This window comes from Tamandua tetradactyla, chromosome 6, assembly GCF_023851605.1.
Source record: "Tamandua tetradactyla isolate mTamTet1 chromosome 6, mTamTet1.pri, whole genome shotgun sequence".
Lineage (NCBI taxonomy): Eukaryota > Metazoa > Chordata > Mammalia > Pilosa > Myrmecophagidae > Tamandua > Tamandua tetradactyla.
Genome location: NC_135332.1, coordinates 167,370,488 through 167,395,320, shown reverse-complemented (window position 1 = coordinate 167,395,320; position 24,833 = coordinate 167,370,488). Strand labels below are relative to the sequence as shown.

General features: G+C 48.5%; 1 protein-coding gene across 8 annotated transcripts in view; it reads right to left on the bottom strand.

Annotated features, from left to right (window-relative positions):
- LOC143689002 (cytochrome c oxidase subunit 6B2-like) overlaps nucleotides 1-24,833 on the bottom strand; it is a 137,340-nt gene that overhangs the window by 71,827 nt on the left and 40,680 nt on the right. For 3 of the 8 annotated variants that reach the window (XR_013178451.1, XR_013178452.1, XR_013178456.1), the window contains exon 2: nucleotides 19,799-19,879. Coding sequence is in view for 1 of the 8 variants with exons in the window: in XM_077167565.1 (XP_077023680.1) it covers nucleotides 2,039-2,165; nucleotides 19,799-19,879 (208 nt within the window). In the remaining 7 variants the exon portion in view is untranslated. Of the gene's footprint in view, nucleotides 1-2,038; nucleotides 2,166-10,095; nucleotides 10,198-19,597; nucleotides 19,880-24,833 lie in introns of all 8 variants that reach the window. The other 5 variants (XR_013178454.1, XM_077167565.1, XR_013178453.1 and 2 more) reach the window with 3 other exon arrangements.

Genomic DNA, 24,833 nt, shown 5'->3' with positions numbered 1-24,833 from the left:
CGAGCTGCTGCTCAGTTCCCCTGGCCTCTGCGCAAGGCCTGTGAGCTGCACTGTCCACTCTGACATCGCTATATCTTGGCAAAGCCTGTAACTGCTCTTCCAAAGGTAACTTCTGATAAAGTTATCTGTCTGTTCCTGCCTCAGACAGGAACAGCAGCCTCAACCCTTTTCTAGGCCCCTTCTGTCACGTTTGCCCTTTTTGTTTTCAACATATAACCCTATAGATATTTAGGTCCCAAAGTTGGATTTCTTTTTTACACAGAATTTGGCATGCCATTTTAACTGGGCTAGTAGTATCCCAAGATTGCTTTGCTACAGAGTTCGTAGATTGTGAGTGGTCTGCCACAGCCCTTTTTGTCCCCAGAAGGTGTTATTTTTAGTGGGGTATTTAAAGAATATAAAGTTTCACAGCAATGCATATATCATATTCTAGCAGAAATGACTGTATAATGGAAGTTACGTCATAAGTACTAGTAGTTCTATATAACTTGAATGTATAACATATACATGTCATACATATTATTAAACATTGACTACACTGATTTTATTAAATATTGACATATTAAATATTCAATCTAACTATCATTTATTGAGTGCCAATTTCTGCATTAAGCACCAGAGATACACAAATAAATGAGACCCAGTCTCTGCCCTTAGGAGACTCATGGTATAAAAAAGGGGAAAGACAAATAACAGCCTGTGAGTGTGAGAAGGTACGAGGTATAAAGAGGGGGGTATAAAGGTGGTAATTAGATGCCTCATTTATCTCAGGATAAAGACCACCCTCCTTACCCTGCAGCCTGCCTGCTCCTCCTCACCTTTCCAGGGTCACCTGGCTATACTTTGTTGATCCCACAGCAGTCAGGGTGGCCTTTCCATCTCTGTCTCCCTTAATTAACATCGAATTTTCCTGCAGGACTGAGCAAGGGAATCCATATAAAGTGCTTAGGACAGTGTAAGCCCAGACCCTAGCTCTGGTTATCACTGATAGTACTTACCATTATCTTCAACCGAGTGGTGGCAACATGGGCACAGAAATGTAAAGTGACTTGGCTGAGGTTGCACAGGGAATTGTTTCCGGAGAGGAGGGTCTCGTTGAAGTGGGCCTGTCCCCCTATTTGTCCCTGAACATACCACTGGACACCTGATGACACCTGACTCTTTCCAGCATGGTTGAAAGAGTACTGAGCGTCTCAGAACATAGAGACCTGGGCCTGTTTTGTGCGCTGGCCCCAAATGCTCCCCTTCTCTGGAAGTTGGGTTCCTCATCATCAAAGTGGGGCTCTAAATGGGCCCTGGCTTCTGGGGAATCCAGTGCCTAACCCAGACGCTGCACACAGACAACAGCAGCCCTAGTGTGAGCATGGTCAATGAAAGAGAGAACTTGTCAGTCTCCTACGATCTGAAAGTGTACACGTTTCTACTCTTTCTGGTTCAGGACTCCTTTCACCAGAAAATGGTGGTCATGTGGACCAAAATCCCAACAAGGAAAAAATCTACCTATAGAACTTTTTCCCACAGGCCCCGCCATATTCCCTTTTGGCCTAGTTTAAGCCTATCTAGTTGCTAGATACCTGAATAGGGGAAAAGAGGGAAATGAGTTTAAGGGCTTGGAGAAGAGAAACACTCTCCCCTAGAGTCACTCGCTTTATAGCAGGTTTTTCCATTTTTCATTCAGCAAACCATTTAGTGGATGAGTAAGACACTCTGGGTCTTGTAAGCAGGTCATTATGTCCTAAAGGGAGATTACCATATCCAGGAGAGGGCCAGAGTCCGGGGAGGACAGAGAGGGTGTCCATCCAGGCTGGAAACAAGAGAAGATGTCTGAGCTCAAAAACACTGGAAAAGTCCATGCTATTTTTGTGGCGCCCACATTTGGCCAGCATTCTGCAAATCAGAAGTGTAGTTTTATGTTGCCTGTCTTTGCTTCAGAAGATATTTTACCTTGGCCACCAATACAGTCTTTAATTGAAAAAAGCAATAAAGAGCCTTACTCTCTAATGCTGAACACAGTAGCTTCTACTTATTGAGTACTCACTTTGTGCCAGGCACTGGGCTGTGTCTTGCACATCTTATCTCTCTTTCCCACTGGTAATTCTGAAGAGTGGGTATTTATATACCCATTCCACGGACTGCAAAACTGAGTCTGAGAGAGATTAGGCCACCTGGAATCACAAGAATAGAAAATCTAGTACTTGGGTTTAAACTCAGGACGGACTGAATATGGTCTTCCCATTTTTCCCCGCATTGCCTCTTCCACGTTGATTCCATGACTAGAGGTGATGGTAACTGAGCTGTCTCTCCTAAATAGCCCCAACTTACTCTTTAACTAAGATCCCCCAAATACAGAGGAAGCCCGGTTCAAAACCACCCCCATGTCTGCGGGGGCAGCTTGATGTCATGAACATTCACAATAATTACTGAATTCTACTCTTTACCTGATCTGTATTTGCTTCAAAATATTTCGCCTTCAAAACTGTCCATGCAATCATCCTGCACTGAGAAAGGCCATGTCTATTCTGATCACGACTCTCTCTTTATTCTTTCAATAACTCTTTTTTGGGGGCACTGGGTTGATAGGAAGAGCTCGGCCCTCACAGTTGAGTTTTGGAGACAGACACTTCAACCAAACTAGTTTGTGAACCAGGACAGGGCAATGGTGGCGACATCGAAGGTGACCCAGGAGAGCAGAGCAAGCTGGAGGACGGCATGCCCAGGGCTTGGTGGAAGGGGATGGTGGTCACCAGCAGCTGGAAGCCCACCGGAATGGCTGCAGCCAAGAAGGCCAGAGAGAGAAAGGCCAGATCTTCTAGGGACCTGAACGCTTCCAAGAAGTTGGGTCTTTATGTGTGAGTGATGGGAAGCCACTGAAGAGTTGGATTCTCAGCATCTGCAGTTCCTGGCACATGGTGGCCTCTAAATTATTTGTTGAATGGACGGATGTATCCTTTTGACTCCCTGGCTCCTTCCAGGTCCCTTAGAAAGTCTGAGAAGCACCTCCTGGAACCCTGCCATCTTTATAAAGGGCAATCATGGGGCAATCTGATTTGGGTAGGGAAAAATTCTCCCCAGGAACCCAGCCTGGGCCTGAGCCTCACTGTGCCAGGGCCTCAGGGAAGCCTGGCTCCAGCGCGGCTGCTGGCAGATGCCAGGGGATGAATACACCTTTGATTACAGCTCATGTTTCTGAGGAAAAGACAGAGCTCCCTGGAGACTGGGAATCTCTGAAAATGAACTCTTGCAAAAGAGACCTAAGTGAGCTGGAAATCTGAGCCCTCTGGGCGGGAGGTGGTTTCTTTCTCTAAAATAAACAACAGCAGCACTGAAAGGGTCAACCCGGGCACCACCCAGGATTGTCATATTCCCCAATGGGCAGGAATCGAAGGCAGGTGGCAGGAGGTGGTGGAAGAGGCTCCTCTGCGAGGACGTGAACCTGGTTAAGACATGTAGGCAGGAGGCGGCAGGGTGACAGTGGACGATGTCATGGCGCACATGGGGGGGGGTCTGGGGAAGGGTGGGTGGTCTTTAGCATAGGGAGACAGTATTCCCCTTGGGTGGGGACTGACAGACTCAGTTTAAGCATCCGGTCTCTGCCCTGTAAGAGCTTTGTGACCACAGCCAATATTTTGTCTTCCCTGAGCCTCAGTTTTGTCATCCATAAAATGCAATTTGATGGGGAGTGGATAAGATCATTAAATCCAGGTGCAGGGGTTTGAACCCGAGCCTGCCCGAATACAATTGTCCCATTTTTTCCCACACTGCCTCTTAAACTTGGGACATTCCCTCCAACCCCCCAACATCCCATGATGATCTGGCACACAACAGGTGCTTAATAGATGCTGGTTCTGCCTCCTTTCCTTTATACATCTCTTGTTTCCCCACTTAGTTTAGCAAAAATCTGGGTCTCCAGGAGGTGCTAAATAAACCCGCATCAGCTGGGTCCTCCTAAGTACAACACAGTGGCTGAGAAAGCAGGAGGAGGGTGTAGCTAGCTGTGTTTTCTCCCAACTGCACCCTGTTTCAAACACTTTATTAAATGTCTTAAGTATGAATTGCCTTCAGGGTCAAAACACACTCTCCAGAGGTTTTTCGCATTGCACTAATAAACTATTCTCACTAAACTTTTGTTTTCATTATTTTTATGCATGTACGAGAGCATAAATGTACTGACTCATAGCTGGAAAAACTCTCTCTCCCCAACACATTCCAAATTTGTCAAGTCACATGGATTGAGCAAGAGTGCTTAATGTAGCTGCTAGCCCCAAGTTGGCAGGCAGTTAAGCCAGAGGCTTGGGCTCCATCTCTGCCGTCCCCTTCTCCCTGCTCCAGGCAAGAATGTAGCTGGGAGCATATTCATGATGCAGATTCAGAGAATGCAAGATTGGAAAGAATCTGACAATCAACTAATGTCAAATTTGAATCCTGCAATGTGGTGTAATATGTTTTTGAAAAGTCGAAGAAAAATTTGCTCAGAGTATTGCCGAAATTGAGTAACAGCTTCACAGATTGAATCAAGTCTGTGCTGGGCACGACATCAAGCGCTTTACGTGCCCCGACACACTCAGTCCTCACGGCCACCCTATGATTTATCCGCGTGTTACCAGCAAGAAAACAGAGGCAACGAAGTGTTAAAGAACTTGCCCAGAGTCCCACTGCGTGCAGATGGCGGAGCTAAGATTTCACGCAGGCAGGCTAGTTCTAGAATGGCTGCTCTTACACCTATTCATTCTGGAAGGAAGGAGTTCTCCTGCATAAAGGAAAGAAAACGTTTATCTATCGCACAAATATCTATCTAACACCCGATGTTGAAGGGGAGGTAGGTGGTAGGTGTGGCAAAAATGGGGGCCATTGGGTTAGTGGTTTCAATGAATCTGAAATCATGTAGAGGAGTCAAGATAGATAGACAAATAATTACAATAAAAATGAAGGGAAATGGGGCAGTGTGATGGTGGTTCTGTGGCAGAGTTCTCGCCTGCCCTGCTGGAGACCTGGGTTTGATTCCCGGTGCCTGCCCATGTTAAAAAAAAAAAAAGTTAAGTGAAGATGGCCATAACAGGACGACAAAGTGACATGGATGGGGAAGGGGTGCTAGAGTGAAGGCTCTGGCTGGGGTGATCTGGAAGGGTTTCCTCGGGAAGGTGCCATTTAAGCTGGACTGAAGGATGTGCAGGGTTTGGACAGGGGGTCACCTCAGGAGGTCTTGCCTGCCTGATACCAGTGAGTACACACAGGGGGCCCACATCCCTGGGAGTTCCATCTTGGTCCTGATTCAGGACCCACCCACTCCCAGGGGTGAATGTCTGCCTGGGAGGCACAGAGCAGAGGGAGAGGGGAAGGAGGAAAGGAGCATGGTGGGGCAGGCTAGAAGACTAGGGACGGAGGCAGGACCTAGGTGCAAGGATAAAGGGGCTCCCCATCGCAGCTCCGGCTGGGCCCAGTCCTTCCCTATCCCTACTCTCCGCCCAGTCTTGGGGCCTCAATTTCCTGTCTACGTAGGGAAGGAAACGAAGGAAGTGCCCAAATGTTCCAACTGGACGGAACCTTGGAGATCTTCCAATTTATTCCATCACTTTGCAGATAAGGGAACCAAGGGCCAGAGAAGCTGCATGAATGGAAGTCCTTGGATTTGAGTTCAAGTCTCTGGGATGAGAACTCAAGGTCCTCTCTCCCAGTCTGGCTGCTTTCTCCACACCCACACCTCCAGTAGGATGTGGATTCCCATCAGAAGTCCAGGAGGCTGTGGGTGAGCTATGAGAGGAGGGGAGACAGAGGGCGCACCGGGATCAGGTTAGTGGCCTCAGGCTGCCAACCTCCCACCCAGGGACCCCAGGGGCTTGGCGCTGATCTCGAGAGGCACTGCCAGGGCTGGACCAGCAGCCAGGCACCCCCCCCAGCCCCTCACCACCCCCGCTGTGGCTGGCATCTGATGCTCAGAAAGACCCTTTGCTCTAGACCCAGGAAGCATCCAGGAAACCATGACCAGCACCTCTGCAGCCAAGGTTTCCCCTGATGAGAGGTACGTATGGTCGCACCGCTGAATTCCCACCCAGGCCCCACCTCTCGAGAGGGGCGCTCATTCTCCCGAACTGACGCGGTGATATGGGGTATCTGGAAGTCTGGGCAGTGACCAGCTGCCCCACAGGGGTAAGAGACTGTCAGTGGTCACCATGCTGATAACAGCCAATATGGGCACTGAGGATGCCCAGCTTTGGGCCTTTGCACATGCTGTTCCCCCACCTGGAATACTTTGATATCAAGTCTTCGACTCCTGTTCTTATAAAAGTCACCTGCTCAGTACAGCCTTGCCTGACTTCTCAGCCTCCCTCCCTCCTTCCCTGCTGCCCTCTATTTTACCACCTGTTTTATTCCCTTAAGGCATTTGTCCCTCCCTTCCTCCACCCCCCTCCTCCCCTCTCTATTTCCCCTTCCTTCTTTTCCTCCTTTCCTCTTGATGTCTCCCTCCCCCCCCTCCCTCTCCTAAGCGCTGACAATGTAGAGAGGCATGGGATTCCCTGAGAAGCTCGAGTCTCTAACTGGTGACCCATGGGGCAAATATGGGTCACAAAGTTGTTTCAATTGGCTGGCACAGAGTTTTAAAAAATAACGAATCATAACGCCGTCTGGTCCCTCACCACTGCACTGCTCCCGCTGTCCTGTGTCCCATGGATTCGAAGCCGTGTTACATGTGTGTGTCATGTGTGTGTGTTACATGCAGCATGATCTGTGCTGAAGCAAAGAACAAATGGGGTGCCCTGGGGTGGAGTGACAGCAGGGCACGGAGAAGGGCATGGGAGATGGTGGGTCAGAGAGGGCTGCATGGACAGAGAGGGGCCAATGGGCCTGGTCCTCCAGAGGTGGGGGTGGGAAGCTTACCAGCGGAGAGAGGGGTAGGGTGTGCATTCAGAGGAGGGGAGCGGAGGGGTGAGGTCTGGAGGTAGGAAAGTGCCGCCCCAGCAGGGGACAGCAAGGTAGTGCATGTGCCCACAAGGGAGGGAAGTGGAAGCTGGTATGCGGGCTGTAGGGGCAGGTACCTGTGGGCACAGGAGGCTCTCACATCATGCCAGTGAGCATGGGCGTAATCCTGAACACCCAGGAGCCGGGGAAGGCTTTAACCAGGGAGGGGACTCAAGACGATGTGTGTGAACACATGCGAATGAATGCTGGATGGCTGTGTGCAGGGTTGGTTTGGGGCTGTAAAATGGATATTGTAATGCTATTTTTCTCAGAAGGATGCTCTGGGCATTAGAAGGAAATAAACTGTGAAAAGGTCCCAGCACAGTTCCTGGCACACAGAAGCCACCTGATAAATGACAGCTCTCATTACGATGAGTATTTATTATTTCTCCAGCTGCTGCACCAAGGCCATGCTTGCTAAGACGATTACAGCAAAGTACGAAAAACCCTGGAGAAGGACCCAGGAAATACTTGTAGGAGGCAGGGGGAGGGGAATGTGACCTTAAGACCATCTTGCTTCCCCTCTATCTGTCTCAGGTTCCACATGGCCATAAAATGGAATATCCCTGCCTGGCCACACAGGGTTTCTGTGTGAATTAAATGAGAAAGGAGATGTGAGGCTGCTTTGAAGTTGAGAAATACCAGGCACTCGTAAAGGTTTCGCTTTCCTTGTCCCCACACAGTGTGGTGCCCAGAAGAGAGTTATGTACCTGCAGGCTCTTATTTCTGCAAATCATTGAGGCAAGAAAAATACAAAATGGGAAGACAGCGAGATGCAAGAAGAACGTGACATAAAAGCACTTTGTACCTTAGGATCTGCCTCCTAAGATCCTTGGCTCTGCCCTGTTTCATCCTTATCTCCTACCCTTTTACATCCACACCAATGACTCAAAACTACTGCCAGATCCTCAGCCTCAAAAACATGTTTTTTTTTTTTTCAAGCTGGCAAATTGGATGGAGTGCATTCCCGACAATTTGCAGATAAAGAGCCTGAGAGTCAGAATAGGGAACCAGTTAAAACCTCCTCTGGAAACGGATGGCCTAGGTTCACATCTGGCTCTGCAGACTATTAGCTGTGTGACTCTGGCCAAGTTATTTAACGTCTCTGTGCCTCTGTGACTAGTATTAACTGGGGTTAGTAATACTACTCACTCCCATGAGTGGTTTAGGGGATTAAATGAATAAATATGTATGAAGCACTTGGAATGTGCCCGGCACATAGTAGGATTCAATAAATAAGATTTACTATTTATTAAGATTTACATCTCCCTGGCAACGTGGGACGGATATCCCGGGATGAGCCGGGACCTGGCATCATGGGATGGGGAAAACCTCCTTGAGCAAAAGGGGAAAAGAGAAACAAGACAAAATAAAGTGTCAGTGGCTGAGAGATTCCAAACAGAGTCGAGAGGTTATCCTGGAGGTTTTTCTTATGCACTATATAGATATCCCTTTTTAGTTTATGGCTATTGGAGTGGCTGGAGGGAAGTACCTGAAACTGTTGAGCTGTGTTCCTGTAGCCTTGATTCTTGAAGACAATTGTATAATAATATAGCTTTTACAATGTGACTGTGTGATTGTGAAAACCTTGTTCTGATGCTCCTTTCATCCAGGGTGTGGACAGATGAGTAAAAAAATATGGATAAAAATAAATAAATAATAGGGGAGATAAGGGGTAAAATAAATTGGGTAGATGGAAGTACTAGTGGGCAATGAGAGGGAGGGGTAAGGTGTATATAGTATGTATGAGTTTTTCCTTTTTATTTCTTTTTCTGGAGTGATGCAAATGTTATAAAAAATGATCATGTGTGATGAAGGCACATTCATGATATTATGAGGCACTGATTGTACATCATGTATGGAATGTATGTGTTTAAAGATTTGTCAATAAAAATAGTAAATAATAAAAGAAAAAAAATAAACTATGTCTTTTGACTCAGTCTAGTGCTCTTTGCATGGCCCTACAATGAGATATTTTATTCTAATCAATGTGCTATGTATACTAAAGGCTGAAAAATCAAGTGACCTGTTTTTAGAATTAAGGGCACTCTCATGCAGCCTGAATGCCCCATTTCTGGAGCAATCTCAGTCACCAAAGTCTGACAGTGAGAAGGGCAACTACACTTGATAGAAACTTTTCTTACCACCTCAAGCTGTATCATCCAGAGAGGCAGCATAAATAGTTCTCAAAATTAAAAAATTAAACAGGAAAACGACCCACGTCAGTTCAGAGCATTCTGCCTGGGTGCTGTGTGCACATCTGCTGTCACTGGGCCCTTCCACCACTTCCTCTTCCAGGTGATCTTTCACCCCGTCTTCCACTGCAGCCTCGAGACAGATGGTTCTGCAGTCAGACGAGCTAGCTCAGATTGTGCTACCATCGCTCACTCACTGGGGAGCCAGGAGATGTTCATTTGTCCTCTCTGGGCCCCCAACCCCTGACAAATGACATTGGTATGGTCACATCCCCATTCAAGCATTCAAAGCCAGAGACTGGCCCATAATAAGAGTTCAATACATTCCCTCTTCCAGGAAATATTTATTATGTGCCTAACACATGCCAGGTGTTGAGGATTTGGCAGCGATCAAAACCAAGTCCCTCCTGCTTGGCCTTGAATCGAATAGGGGAAAGCAGACATTAAACAAGCAAATGAACATCAAATATGTCAGGTAGCAATGAGTGCCTTGAGACAAACAGGATGAGGGGACAAGGATTATAGGGGCCCTGTTGTAGCTATGATCAGGGAAGGCCTCTTTGCGGGGGTGTCTTTTAAGTAGAGAGTGCTAAGCTGAGAACCAGCCAGTGCAAATGCAAAGGCACGTGACCGTGGGGTTCAAAGGCCAAGTGGCTGCAGCAATGGCAGAGGGGAAGGTGATCCCATGGGTTGTCATGAGGACGTTTGCTTTGAGTGAGATGGGGGAGCTGGGGAGGTTTGGGGACAGAGGAGTGACAGAGTCTGATCTATGCATGTGTATGTGATGAGGGGGGTGGACAGGGCTGAGAGGGCAGCTGACAACCACTGAACCGTCCACACTAGCCAGGCTCATAGCTTGAACCCAGGGGTGGCAAGAAGCAGTGCCACCAAATGCAGCTGTTCAGGCTGTGCACTGCATAACTCTGGGGGTGTCGCTCTTACCCACCAGGACGTGAAGGGTGCCCTGCAATGTGGTGGTCCTGGGAGACAGTGGTCAGATTACGGGTACAATTTGAAGGTGGAGCATCCAGGAGTCACAGATGGAATGCTGTGAGCAAAGAAGAGACAAGGATGATTGGTGGGATGCTGGCTGGGACCCTGTGGTAAACAGAGTATTTACTGAGCTGCTGAAGCCTGAGAAGGGGCCGAGAGTTCATTGTAGATGCGTTGAGTTTGGGATGCTTCTTGATGAAGGCTGGCTATGATGATGACGACATGATGGCTTGGCGAGGCAGGGAAGCAGGAGTACCTGTCTGGGGGTTGGGCACTGGTTGAAGCACGTTAGATCCTTAACTAATGTAATCTCCATTATGTGATGGGCACGTCATCTGAGAGATGAGTGCAATGGGTTGGATGGTGGCTCTCCAAAAGACAGGTCCATGTCCTAACCCCCAGAATGCAAAAAAGGGTCTTTACAGGTGTAACAAGGACCTCAAGAGGAGCAGATCGTGGGTTATCTGAGTAATACCTAAATCTAATGACAAGTGTCTAATGACACACAGACAAGAGGAGAAGGCACGTGGAGACAGAGGGAGAGGCCGGAGGAGATGCAGCCGGAAGAAAAGCAGAGAGCTCCTGAGGCTGGAAGAGGCAAGGAAGGATTCTCCTCACCGGCCGTCACCGGAGTGTGGCCCTGCCAACACCAGGGTTCCAAATTTCTAAAGCTTCTAGAAATGTGGGAGGATAAATTTCCGTTTGTGGTAATTTGGCACGGCAGCCCTCGGAAATGAATAAAAGGAAAACTAGACACAGGGAGGTGAAGTAACTTGCCCAAAGTCACACAGCAAATGAGTCACAGAGCTGGCACTGCCCGGCTCCAGGGCTGCTCGCCAGCATGTGGGCATGGCCAAGGCCATCTCTCTGGCGAGGGAACGGGAGACTTGGAGTCTCAAGGCTGCGCCAAGGAACGGAGCTGATGAATGGCGGTTTGTCCAGCTCCCTTCAGGACCCGAACACCTTGTTCACTCTACAACCCTACCCCCCTCCACCTTGAAAACCCCAGAAAGGCTCCTGTTCAGCCACCAAAGGTCCTTGGCGGCCACTGCATGGACCTGGGGCATTCTACCCCATCGGGCGGTTCCAGTTTATAAGCTGCTGGACCACAGGCAGCCTCTCGTGGAGAGACCCTGGCGGGGCGGCAGCCTCCATAAACAGATTTCAGTGGTGCCTCAGGACTCATAACAATCACTCGGGACCTGGGTACTGTCTGGATTTCAAAACCACCTCCTCTTTCCACTGTACCCACACTGAGCAGCCCTTGGCTGGCACTCGGCCCCGGCCTGGGCTCTGGGGACAGGCTGTGCCGGCCCCTGCCGTGCAGCCCCCGCCAGCCACCTAGCTAGGGGCCTCTGAAGAAACAGTGATTGTCCGTTTCCTTTTCCTCTGATGCCCAGGAAAACAGTTTAGCGAACAAAAAACAAATACTGGGAATCCAGGGAAAACGCCCCCTCCTAGCCGACACCTCCCGTGCTGTCACATTTTCGTCATTTTAATGGGGTCCGACAGTGGGGCCTGCGAACCAACAGGCCTGAGGCTGTGCACACAAACCTCTTCCCACAGCAAACCGGATTTGCAGAACACTGAAGAGGAGGCAGTTAATTGTGGGGGGTGAAGGGTGGGAATCAGGGACAGGAAGGAAGTGCTTTATTTATAAAGAATACAATAATTAATTTCAGGTCAGTGGAGGGATCCGCTGGGCTGAAACAAATTTGGAGGCTGGCGGGGCAAGGCATGAGGCAAAGGAAGGGGCTCGATGGCTCATTCGTGGGCCCTGTCCTTCTCTGACGATGACCAGGACAGGCGGTGTTTTAGTCCATGGGCTGCCACATCTTTCTGGAAGGTGCTGGCCTCTGGCGCTGATTCAGCAGGCCCTCTTTCTCTCTCACAGTCACACCCAGATACTCCCATACCCAGATACTCCCATACCCAGATACTCACAGCTACTCCTACCTCTTGGGTTATGAGCTAATAAAGAGGGACTCATAGGCTTGCTCACTCATTCACTTTCCAGAATATATTCTAAGACCAAATTCTGAACACTCACCAGAACCAACCCAGCCAAACGAGAACCTTCCCTGGGCAGACCCTTCACTTTGCTTCAGTGCTGCAGCCCTCGCCCAGGACCTGTGTGGAAGCCCTTGCTTGGAGCTGGGATCAAGTTACAAGGCAAAGAGTAAACATTACTCTATACATGAATTGTATAATTGGCCTGTATCCTGATCATACACCTCCTCCGCAGCTGTATTTCTTAAGGGAAGTCTCGTTCCTGATTCCACAGATCTGAATTTTGGAGCCACCTTTAAAGGGCAGGTGGCTCCTTAAATCTGCCAAGACTGAGGAAATGTAAAGGGCGTGGTGGGCGTGGGCCTGAGGGCAGTGCCACCGATGTCCCCACCCACTCTCCGCCTCTGGACTAAGGGAGGGGCTCTCCAAGGGGACCACGGGGATGAGGACGCCACCCACTTGCAAAGATGGTTCTGAGGATTATTCACCTGGCTGTTTTTTATCAGGCAGTTGTAAAACGTCCTGGCATGGGCTCAGGGCTTGGCACTGGGCCAGGCACGGGGGGGACAGAGCGCGACAGGGACAGCAAGAGGCCTCTGTCTCCAACCACACAGCGGGGAAGCCAACTCCCACGTGAGGAGCAACCTGGGGTGGATGACGTCACGTGCTTGGTCTTGGGGTGGCTCCATGCTGCAGAAATCCTCTGGGGTGGGGGTGGGGGCGTGGGGGGCGGAGGTGGGGCCTGGACCCTACCTCAAGGAATGGGCAGGACTGGGGGACACCAGACAGGAGGGCACTGGGGCAGGAACACAACGGAGGGAGGAGAGGACAAGCTTGGCGCGTCAGGGGAAGGTCGGCTTGCAGGGAAGCAGAGTGGAGACTGCGGGTTTGGGTGGGCTGGGGTGGGGGCCGGGGATGCTCACACGGGGAAAGGAGAATTTAACAACACCCGGCCCCGGCAGGAACCTTCTGGTCCAACTGAATATCATTCTGTAACACAGATTCTTTTAGAGAGTAGCATCCAGGAGTACCAGAGTGTACACAGCTCGAAGCTGATTCCACCCCCCATGTGTGTCACATCACAGCCTCATCGTGCCTCAGTTTCTCTGTCTGTACACTAACCATCATCACATCAGCAAACATTCTATGTGCCTGCCCATTACCCAGCACCCAACTCAGCTCAACTCTGAAATCCTCTCAACAACCCCATGAGGCAGGTGTCATTAATATCACAATCTCACAGCTCTTGGCCACTACATTCCTTGGCCGTGCAAAACAGAGGGGAACACACCATTTATCTCACCTCAGAGATTTTCATGAAGTGAAAATCAGATGTCCACAAACACGGTGTTTTAATTGAATGGTGCTCTAACAAGTGTTTATCACTGTTGTTGATGCTCACTATTATTGCACTAGGTTTCAGCTATTTAGAAGCCACCACCAGGCAAAAGTCATTTAAGGCCTAAATATAACATTAAAGAATCAAAAAAAAAAAAACACCAGAAAAGAAAACTGAATCACTTTCAAACATCTGCAGAGTACACAGCCTGTGGAGATTGGCAAGGGGAAAAGTTCCCCAAAGCCTGAAATGTTAGAAGGGAGGGCATGGGTTATTTTTCAGCTTGTTTTTTGTATCGGGCCCAGCATTCCAAGAAGGGTCTTTAGCTGTTCCCAGTTCCCTGGCGGTGCCGGTGGCAGCATTCTTTGCAAACAGGCTGAAGGGGAAATGGGGGTCAAGGGCCCCCAGTGCAGAGAAAGCATTTATTAACTTCTCAGGGGCAAGTGACTCGGACCTGCCCTCTGCCATCAGCAGGCTGAGGGTGTGGGGAGATGTATCCTCTTTCCAACAGCAAGAGCCCAGATTGCTGTACCCTGATGTGTGCTCACCACCAGCCACCCACCAGCCCGCGTGGAAGTCAAAGCCGCCTAGCGTTCGAGCTTCTGCAGACCTCCAGGCCCATGCACTTCTCTTGATCCCCGCCGCGACTGCCCTAGCTCAAGCACTATCATCTCCTACCTGAACTGGACTCTCTGGTGCCACTTTCGCTCTTTTGTGCATTTACTCTCATTTTAATGGTCTGCAGTTTCATTGTATCCATATCTTTTGTTGTTTGTAATTTTATATCCTTTTCAGATATGAAGTTATATTTATGCCCACCGGTATCACTGGGAACTGCCACGGCTACAGCAGCTCAGTGTTCCCAAGATAACAGCCCAGTAGGGTGTGCTTAAAACTTGGACAGTATTTGTTCTCCTCTAGGTAGAAAAGCAGTTCTAACCACGTAGTGCGTTGCTGGAGGCCTAGTGAGAGCTCACTGAAATTATAAACCTGTTAATTTGCTTCTGAAAACGATGCCAATGACGTGATCTTCAGCATCATTCTCAACACTTTCAGTCTCAGCAGATGACATTTATTGAGCACCTACCACGTGGCAGACGCCGTACTGAAGCATTTTAGGCTTTTTCTTGGTTAGTCCTTATAACAACCTTAAGACGGTTTTTTACTGCCCAGGAACAGAGTTCTGACCTATGTCTGAATGTCTTCACAGATCAGGCTCTCTGTTTTGCCTCCACCCTAAGTGTTTTCTGGGGCAGGGGAACCAGCAATGTGTGTATTTATGGCAGGGAGATAAGGGTCGTCAGAGAGGGGGGTGCTCAGGTAAGTGCAGGCCATCAAGTTCCGCAAATGTGAGCTTCGCTGCTTCATGTCCCACATTCTAGGTGCAAAGTTGGATAATGCTTAATAGGTTTTCTGTGATTGGTGAAGAAGTGCGATTCTTTTCTCTACACGGCAGAAGTTGTCTTTCAGCTGGTTAAGCCAAGGGGGCTAGTACAGGTATGCGCACGTGTGCGAGAGGCGCACTGTGACTGAGACGAGAGACAGACACACAGGGCAAATCCATCCACGAAGACTTCCATCTGAGAAGGGGCTCCGGCCACAGAGACTCCCAGACAAGTTTCCCTTCCACTGGGACTGTCTTCCACTTCCCTCGTCACTTCACTCACTATTTGCAAAAACATCACATAGAAGGAAATAACGACGACACCACGAGGAGACCTCAGTGTAGCTGCACTGTTGCCCTCCTGCCCCTAACTTACTGGGTGACCTCAGACAACTACCTCATCTCTCTGAGCCCCAGTTTTCTTATGAATAAAATGAACAGAAGGTTCCTAGAGGACCTTCCACTGCTCAGACTGCAGGGATGCTTTATATTCATGATCTCTTTTGCCTTCACAGCATCCCTTAGGAGAAGGGCAGGTCAGACCTGCCAGGTGATGCCCGGAGAAGGTGGCACAGTTAAGTGGCGGGTCCTGGACTAGAACTGTGGGTCTCTGATGCCAATCCCACTGCAAGCCAATCTCACCACACTGCCTTCAAGGGTATGCACAGAGTCTGTCTAGGACCAAGTATGTCTGTCCTCCAAAAACAGAGACAACACCCTGCAACAACTGTGTGGAGGCCTCTGGGCCCCCAAGGGATCAATGTCTGAGGGGGTTCCCTCTTTCCTTCCCCACCCCCCTTCCATCCTTTCCTTCACAGAGTGGACAACACAGGTAGGAGCAGGTGGGGCCAAGGCAGGGGCGGCTTGGACGCCTTCCTGACATCCCCACCAGAGGTAAAATTAACACAAGTGAAGATCATGATCTGTTTGTGTGCATGTTGAGGAATGCTAAGAATAAAGAGCTAATGTGGAAAAGGACTTCACGGCCTCCTGTACTTCCTCTCTAATTACTCCGTGTTTTGGTCTTCACAAAACAATGAGATTCCTATTTAACTACAGGCCAGTCTTTCCAAGGTGGCAGGGAGAAGTCCCCACTAGGACACACCAGCTGGGAGACCTCAGACCAGGGCGCAGACTCCGCCGCTTCCATCCAGCTGAGGTCCCTTGGGCATCCACGCCGATGGGTGTCTGCCAAGGCCCGGACCGGCCGGCAAACACACCAGCAGCCCGGCCAGGACCCAGGCGGAACCACACCAGGCCCGGGTCTTCCAAGACCCCACAGCAGCCCACAGCTGCCATCCAAGCAGCTCAGAGGGCTGGAAAGGCAACGGTTCCCGAAACGGCAGCACCCCCCGTTTCCAGGAAGCTCCCTTAGGAGTGGGCGATGAGCAAGCAGCGCTGCCCGAGCAGCACAGCAGCAGGGTGCACTGTGCGGGGAGGTAAAGACAAGCTCCTCCACCCAGAAACACTCCCCGCTGTAGTGAAGAGTCACTCGTGGCTGAGACAGCGGGGGGGGGGGGGGGGGCAGTGGGGTACGGGAACTTTGTTCTATAAAGTCCTGCTCTCACTTGGAGAAAGTGTAATCTGGGGCAATTACTTCATCTCACTGGTCCTCGAGGTTTGAATCGGCAAACCCTGGGTAATCATTAGAAATCCTGGCTGTAAAGACACTTAGCAGGGGGCCTAGCATGTGTGTCAGAGTAGAGAGTGGCTATAATTTACATAATGTCTAAATAACCACATTGCCTTTTGAAGGTCCTTGTTAAAATATTCATGGGCAATAAAAAATTTTTAAAAACCCTTGGAACTACATAAACGGTGAACACTAAGTTAAACCATGGACTTCAATTAATAGTGCAGTTACAAAAGTGTGCTGTCATCAGTTGTCACTAACGTTCCACAACATGCCAGGTGTTGGTGGTGGGGTGGTGAATGAGACGCCTGTATTTAATGCGTGATTGTTCTGTAAACCCACAAGATCTCTAATAAAGAAAAATAACGATAAAGTAGCTAAAAAAATCAGTAAAAAATGTTTATGTGCTAAAAAAAAACCCTGTTGCTGTGGTTTGAACGTAATATGAAATACTTTTTTTCCTTCTTACAAAACTCTTTCGTATACAATGTAGGGATTTTTGACGTATGGACTAGAATTGTATGTTTGGTTTCTGAGTGTGTGTATATGCATGTAATCAAAGATGACTTGTTTCATTTTTTTGTATGCTCTGTGGTGGGGGTCATATTCCATTCATTTCTATGTGAGTTTCCCCTTATTGCAGCACCATTGGTTGAATTTTTCTTTTTTCTTTCTTTCTTTGCTTGTTTGATTGTTTTTTTGGGAAGTGCATGGGCCAGGAATTGACTTATTTCATTTTAACACGCATGCATTTTAATTTGAAATATCATCTATCCATTATGGAAATTGGGAAAAATGCAGGAGGGTATAATATCTTATTCATCAAAAATCACAAAATCCCACCACTGAGAGACAATCACTGTTTATGTTTTGTTAGTGAATAGCTCTCAATCTCATAACAGATATTTTAGTTATTTCTCTTAATTTTTACCAAAGATAAAATTATGTTTTCAATAACAAAAAAAGTTCATGTACTGCCTGGGTCTCTCTAACCCGAAGATCACCTATTAGGAAAGGTGAGGAGGGAATGAGCCATGGCAGTGGGTCTCAAAGAGTATTCTCTGTGTCACCTGAGAATTTGTCAGAAATGCAAATTTTTGGAGCTGCATCTCCAACCTACTGAATCAAAAATTCTGGTACAATCTACTGAATAAAAAATTAGGCAGCCATTTTACGAGCCTCCCCAAGTGATTTTGCAGGCTGCTAAAGTTTGAGAACCACTGAGCTTGGAAGAAAGCCATGTCAGGCTGATCACCAGAATTTCCTGAGAGTGTTCAGGGAAGAAATGCAGGTTTGGCGCCTGATCTTCCAGGGAATCACATTTATTAGGTGATGGAGTCAGGGACTCAACATCTTACCAGGCTCCCTACATGATTCCACTGGGTTGGAGGCTGGGTTTGCTGGAGCAAGGTAAGCACAGGGGCAGGCAGGGGCCGGAGTGATGGAGGGGTGGGAGGAGCTAGGGGCCCACTGGCCTGGGGGATCGTGGGGGCTGAGAGGGGTCACGGTGCTGAGCCCAATGTTCTCACGCCCAGTTCAACAGACGTATGAGATGGAATCTCCTGCAACCTCCTTTTTTTTTTTTACAACCAGAGAATTGAGTCCCAAACAGCAGTGACTATTTGAAGGCCCCTCTGGAACTCATGCTTGGGAGAGCTGGAACTTGAGCCAGGGGTCTTCCTTCAAAGCCCGCGCCCTTTCCACCTGTGAGTTCCCGCTCACTTGTCAGTTCCTTCTTGGTGTCTTTAAGAACAGGGCTCAGCATTCAAGCTCTGAATGCAGACGTCCCCAGTGTTGAGCGCAGGTGCAAGAGCTGGGGTGGAGCTGAGTCAGACCTCAGATCTGAAAGCCAGTTTGGGCTCGGTCCCCCGGCAGCTGAGCCGCCAAGTTACCCTCTCAGAACCCGTTTCCTCATGTGTACAGCGGGGATAAAGACTGACCTCTCACAACCTCTGAGCGGGTCAAATAAAACCACACTTTCTGAGGCGCTTTCTAAGCTGTCACTCAGACTAGCAAACACAGAGGTGAAGAGAGGGGGATTCACTCTGATATTTTACCTAGAAGCACTTATCAGGCTGGGGAGATAAAACACACACCAAGCAATCTGAGAACGGAGTGCTCAGCTATAAGCTAAGGACGAGTTCACACTTCTGAGTCTTTGCTCAGCCATGCTGGCCCCTAACACTCTGTACGTGCTAGAACAGCCTGGGATTTGGTTCACAGTGTGCGCCTGACTGCTTGACTGAGCTCCCTGAGAACAGGAAGGTGTCTCCTCCCTCTTTGTAGCCCCAGAATGTCTGATACGTCAAAGGAATGCTCAGGGTCTCCTCCCTCTTTGTAGCCCCAGAATGTATGATACGTCAAAGGAATGCTCAGGAAGTGGTTGATTCAGGTAGGAAGATTTCCAGGTTGAGGGGGACGCAGAGACCTGGAAAGGGCTTTTCAGGTGCCAGGTGCTTCAGGGAATTCCCATAACACCCAGCTCGGCAAGTACCGGGAGGACAAAAAATTTCAAACCTGGGGGAAACTTCCAGCAGATTCCCTGCCATTCTTTGACCTTCCTGTGTCCATCACGCACACCTCCACCTGGGGGTTCTCAGGTGGGGTTAGCAGTTCCAGCAGACAGCAGTGAGGGAAAGGGAGGCAGGAGAAAGAGGAGCAGGAGCACTCCACCCACGGCAGTATCTAAAGCTACTAAACCAAAGACAGATTCTAACTAAGTGACAGGCACGCAGTATGTGCTCGGTGACCAATACAAGGGTTTCCATGGATCTGGTGATTTGTTTCTCTGGCTCTCTCTATTTTCCTGGCATGCTGAATCGAGGTAGGTGTCCCAAGGGAACAGGAGGTAAGAGCTCTAAACAGTAGGGCAGGAGACCCAGGCTTTCCTCCACGCAGCCCCGAATGGCTGGTGACGTGAGCAAGTGAAGTTGGTTCTCCAGGCCTTGCTTTCCTTCCTTTCTAAAATGGGCCCTGGGTGAATGAGGGGCTATTTGACTGTTACCCCTACAAGGTAGAGCCAACAACACAGACAGTGAGGTAACTGCCATGGGTCCAGCAAAGCAAAATGGTTTCAAAGTTGAACTGACCTGGTCTCGGTCCTTCCATGGAAAACCAACAACGATGACGGCTACTCATTGCCAGGAAGCGGACAACACCAGGAAGTGGACTGGCCCTTTCCATTCACAATGCTGTTTAATCCTCACAACAGCTCTCCCTTGAGGCACACACTACTGTCACCCCCATTTTACAGGTGGAGAAACCGATGCTCAGAGAAGTAAACCACTCACCTGGGGTCATGGACTGGTGAGTGGGGGGAGCCAGGATTGGGATGTGGGGCCCAGCTTCTTGTCCACTGCACTGGAACGAACCTGAAAAATAGGTGTTTCCCCAGTTTAGAAAAGATGAAAGGATCTAGAAAGGCAATTGAAACAATTAAGGGCAAATAATCATTTCAACACTGAAGACTCCATTTGGAAAGAAAAATTGAAGTTGGAGGATGTACAAACTCAAGGCCTACTAAATTATTCCCAGTACAGAAAATGCATTTCAGGACTTTGGTTTAAACAAAGAGGCATGTCAGATGCTTTAGGATCAGCCCAGGTCATAGACAGCCTGGATTCTAGTCCAATGCCCCCTGCGCCAGCCTCTCGTCGGGGGTGAGGCAGCTGCTCAGAGAGTCTGTTTTCTCATCCGCAAGTGGTTCCAGAATGTTCCTGCCCTGTTCCCTTCCCAGGTCTGCCCAGAGTTTTCAGGCTCAGGCCCCCATCAGAGCTCACCTTCTTTGGACCCTGAATTTTAGGAATCTGTCGCTCACAATTGATTTTTCCATGAACAAAACACCTAGACATATGCCTAACGACTGGAGTCTCTGATCAAAGCAAAGTAACCACTGTTAACCAGTTTCAGCCCCAAACAAAAGCAAAACAAAACCTCCCGACAGTGCTTCCCTAGCCTAGGTACTGTACATTTTCCACTGGCTTCTGGAAACACCAACCTCCACTAAGTGGTCTTTTAGGGAAACACCAGCCGAAATAACCTCTGAGGTCTCTTCCAACATGGATGTCCCATAAATGCTACAAAAATCCCTTATGTCTGTAAGGATGCTTTGCTCATCGTGAATGCGTAATTGCTGTTCTTATTTCATTCCCCTAATGTGAGAAATGCAAAAACGGGAGGGCTTGGTGGTGTTCAGAGGAGGTCATCTGAGGATGCGGGCTGGACAGGCCTCTGCCACTTCACACCGAGGCTGCAAAACACACGGAACTCGTTGGGCCTGAGAGGCTGAACCAGCCAAAAATATAAACAAGTTCAAGGAGGGTTTAAATGAACTCATGGATGAGAGCATGGAGGAGTGAGGGGAACTGGAAATGTTCAGGCTCTGCCCTGTCCTTCCGTGGTTTGCTCCCTGTTAGCCACAGGAGACGTGGCTGGAAGGGACACGGGTGGGTCCACGGCAGCAAGAGCCGATGTTTTCATGCGAGGAGATTAAAAAAGGAGGAGGAAAGAGCTGGGCAAAAAGGGGAATACAATGGTTTCCTGCTTTGACATACTAACTTTTTTTTTTGTATGCTGTATGGCAGGGTCACATTTCATTATTTTGCCATATGAGTATCCTGTTATTGCAGCACCATTTGTTGAATTTTTTTGTTTGTTTTGTTTTTGCTTGTTCGGTTTTTGGGAAATGCATGGACTGGGAATCGAAGCCGGGTCTCCTGCATGGCAGGCGAGAATTCTACCGCTGAACTACCCTTGCACCCCCGGACATATTAACTTTTATAGTAAAAAATATACATCCATTATAGAAAACTTACAGATAAGAGAAGAAAAAAAGTCATCTCTGATTATGTGTTTAAGAATTAACCTGGTTAACACCACGCTGTATTTCTGCCCTTTTGTGTGTGCTTATTTTTTTAAATAAAAATGATCTCTACTGTATATGTCCTGGTTTTTAAACATTCATCACTTTTGTCCTTATCACATTACTAAGTAGACTTCCTGTGTGACTTACGGCATTCTATCATTTATTTATTTAGTCATTGATTTATTTAATCATCTGCCTCTTGTTGGGTACTGCTTTTCTTTTCCCAATTTCTTGCTGTATAAATAATGCTGGGACGGACATGCCTGATTACTTCTATTCTGAGAAAAAAGCACTCAATCTCAAAATCTCAGATGGAAACGTTTAAAGCGTTGCTGTTACAGAGACAAAGGGTGTGCAAGGGATGGGCGTGTGGAGAATCTCACCAGCGAGCTCAGGCCTGCTACTAAAGGCTCCCACCAGGAGCACCCCAGCAGCCCCACCCTCCTGGGCTTGCCCCTCTCTTCACAGCTGTTTGCTCCCAGCAAACTGAGCCCTTGAGAGCTAGAGACACACGGACACTGCCCGCACACAGGCGTGGCCTTTGTTAGAAACACAAGTCTTCTCTCTGCCTAGGAATCGCAAACACAAAGTTCTCCAGTCTCTTTAACCCCCTTCACCCCCAGCTGAGTTGCCGCTGTCTTCCACTTGACCAGAACGAGCTGGAAAGGGAGTTGGCTGAACTGTGGGTCAGTAATCTGAGAAGGAAGAGGTCTGTCTGAAATGGAACTGTCTCTCTGGTGTTTCAATTTTACCCAATAAGAAGTTGATTCCTTTTTGCCCAGCCTTAACTCTACTAAAAGCCATTAAGCACCGACAGAGACAGGAGACAAATATCTGCTGGCAAGTGTGAATGCTGCATTCTGTACCTCCAGCAGGGTTGGAAATTAAGCTGTTTACTTGGTGGCCACCCCAAGGGACTGAAATGAAGCCCTAATGTGGTAGCATTCTGAAATGCATTTTTTTAAAACCCCAAATTCTCATGCTTGGTTTCCCCGTATGTGTATTTGCTAGGAACCTGAGAAACTAACTCGGCTGAATTGCACCTGGGTCAGCTCTGACCACCAAGTACAAACTGGGAGACCCATCAGTGACTGTGTTAAACTGGTTCCTGGTTTGGAAAGGAGGGTGGGCGTGTGAAAGCTCTTGGGGGATGCAGTAGGGCAGCTTATTAAATAAACTTCCACACCTCCAAGACTTCCAGGATGAGGCTGAAGATCAGAGCAGGGGTTTGGTACCAGCTATGCATGCGAGTCTTCCTTTCGATGTTCAGCCATGCTCAAAACTCAACATGTTCAAGTACCAATGCAGCAAATTCCCTTTTTGCCACCAACAATTGCATGGTTCCCCTGCACAATTTGCCCACGCCATTACCTCCGCCAATCTACAGCCACTCCGAATGGACTTTTTATATGCAGAACACCTTCCAAGTTTAATTCCATCTGGGGTCATTTATTTTGTATCCTTTTGGCACTTTTAAAATTCACAGACCTCAAGTTCTGGAGCTGCTGCTTTGTAATTGTTGTCACACGGCTTTGCTGTATATTTGATCTCTCCAACTACCTCCTAAGTCTCTTAGCACTTGAAGCTCCTTTTATGCTGGGTGCCTATGGAAGGTTGAAGTATTATCCCCCTGAAAGGCATGCTCTTAATCTTAATCCGTACTTGAGGTTGTGAACCCCTTGTAAATAGGACCTTTTGAAGATGCTATTTTTAGTTAGGATGTGGCCAGCTGAACTGGGATGGGTCTTAATTCTACTACCGGAGACTTTATAGAGAAGCCACAGAGAGAAGCCACCAGGGAGAAGTCAATGCGCCTGGAAGTGAAAGGAGAGGACATCACCGCGTGACAGAAAAGCCAAAGAACCCCAAGGTTCGCTGGCAGCCAACCGCAGAACACCCCGTCTTTGAGGGGAAGTACTGCCCGGCTGATGGCTTGGCCTTGGACCTCTCCTGCGCTTAAAAAAAACCCCCTAAATTCCTTAAATTCCTTAAAGCAGCTCATTTTGTGATGTTTGTGATTGCAGCTGGAAATCTCAGAGTCTCTTTTCTTACATGTATATGTACATTTCATATAAAGGAAAGACATTTTGAAAAGGAAGGGAGAAGAAAGTATTCACCATTCCACCATCCAATTCTAACCACTGTAACAAATTCTTGAAGATTTTTAACAAGAGTGAAAGGTAACAAGTCTTGTTTAGACGCAAAAAGGCAAACATTTGCAAGTTAAAAAAAAGATTGGATTTGCAGATTTGGAGTTCAAATGTATCACAAGACGCCCTCAGCAGTACAAGTGTCGTTATAATAAAGACCACATGCTCTGGAATCAATACACCTCGCTTGAATCCTGGCTCTCCACTTACCAGCTGTGGGGCATTGGACAGGTTACTTAACTTCTCTGGGCGCATCTAAATTATTTTTTTAAATGTACTTTTACTACACACATATTCGGTTTTTTTTTTACCTAACATTCCACAGCAAGCACTTCTCCTTTTTGTGACATGGTCTCATTACCACTGTTTAAATAGTTGTATAATATTCCATTCCATGGCTGGCTCAGAGTTAAGTAAATAGTTTATAACTTTTTGCTGAAATTCAGTATTTTAACTATTGCTAGAAAGAGATCAATGCTCTTGATATGTAGTGGGTAAATGACTTACTTCCACCCATCCTCTGGATACTCTGTGTAAAATTAAAACAGACAAACAAACAGTCTACAAGACATGGCAGGGTCCAAAGCCCCCGTACCCTGTTTATATTCTCCATGAGAACACCCTGTAATCAGCCTTCCAAGGGACCATCCAGCAACACTAAGAGGGGGTGGGAAAAAGACCTAAGATGGAATCAACCTCCCACCCTCTCAGGGCCACAGCCCCCACCAGAGCTGCCTCAGCGCGTCCCCTACACCCCACGTCTCACCACAGCACATGGGACCCTCTGGTCCAACCAGGCGTGGTACAGGGACAGCACCGCCAGCCATCCATGCTCCCAATGCCCGTGGAACTGTTCACAGGTCTGGGCTTTCCCTCCTTCCCAGGTTTTGGTTTTTCTTCTAATCAGGCCTCCCTCCCTTATTCCACAGGATGACCCAGGCTGAGCTCGCTGAGGATGCACCCTCCCTCGTGGTCTCTCTAGTGCATGCGTGCGTGCGTGCGTGCGTGTGTGTGTGTCCTCCTCCCCCGGTTTCCTTCTCTCTCAAACACACGTTCCCCGCCTCTCCCTCTCCTGTTCCTAAACAAATAGGAATTTCTGTTTCATTCCTCTCCTGAGCTCAGGTCTGCACTTTTACTTCTGCCCTGCAGGTCACAGCTGCTCTCCCCGTGGACACAGAGCCCCGCACGCCAGCCAGGCCCCCACCCCGGCTCTACACGCCCTCCCCTCGCTCCGTGCTCTCTTCCTGCCCCAGGTGTCCCGGCACATGTCTGTGCTCCAGTTCTGCCTTCCCTCCTCTGGTCTCTGCTCTT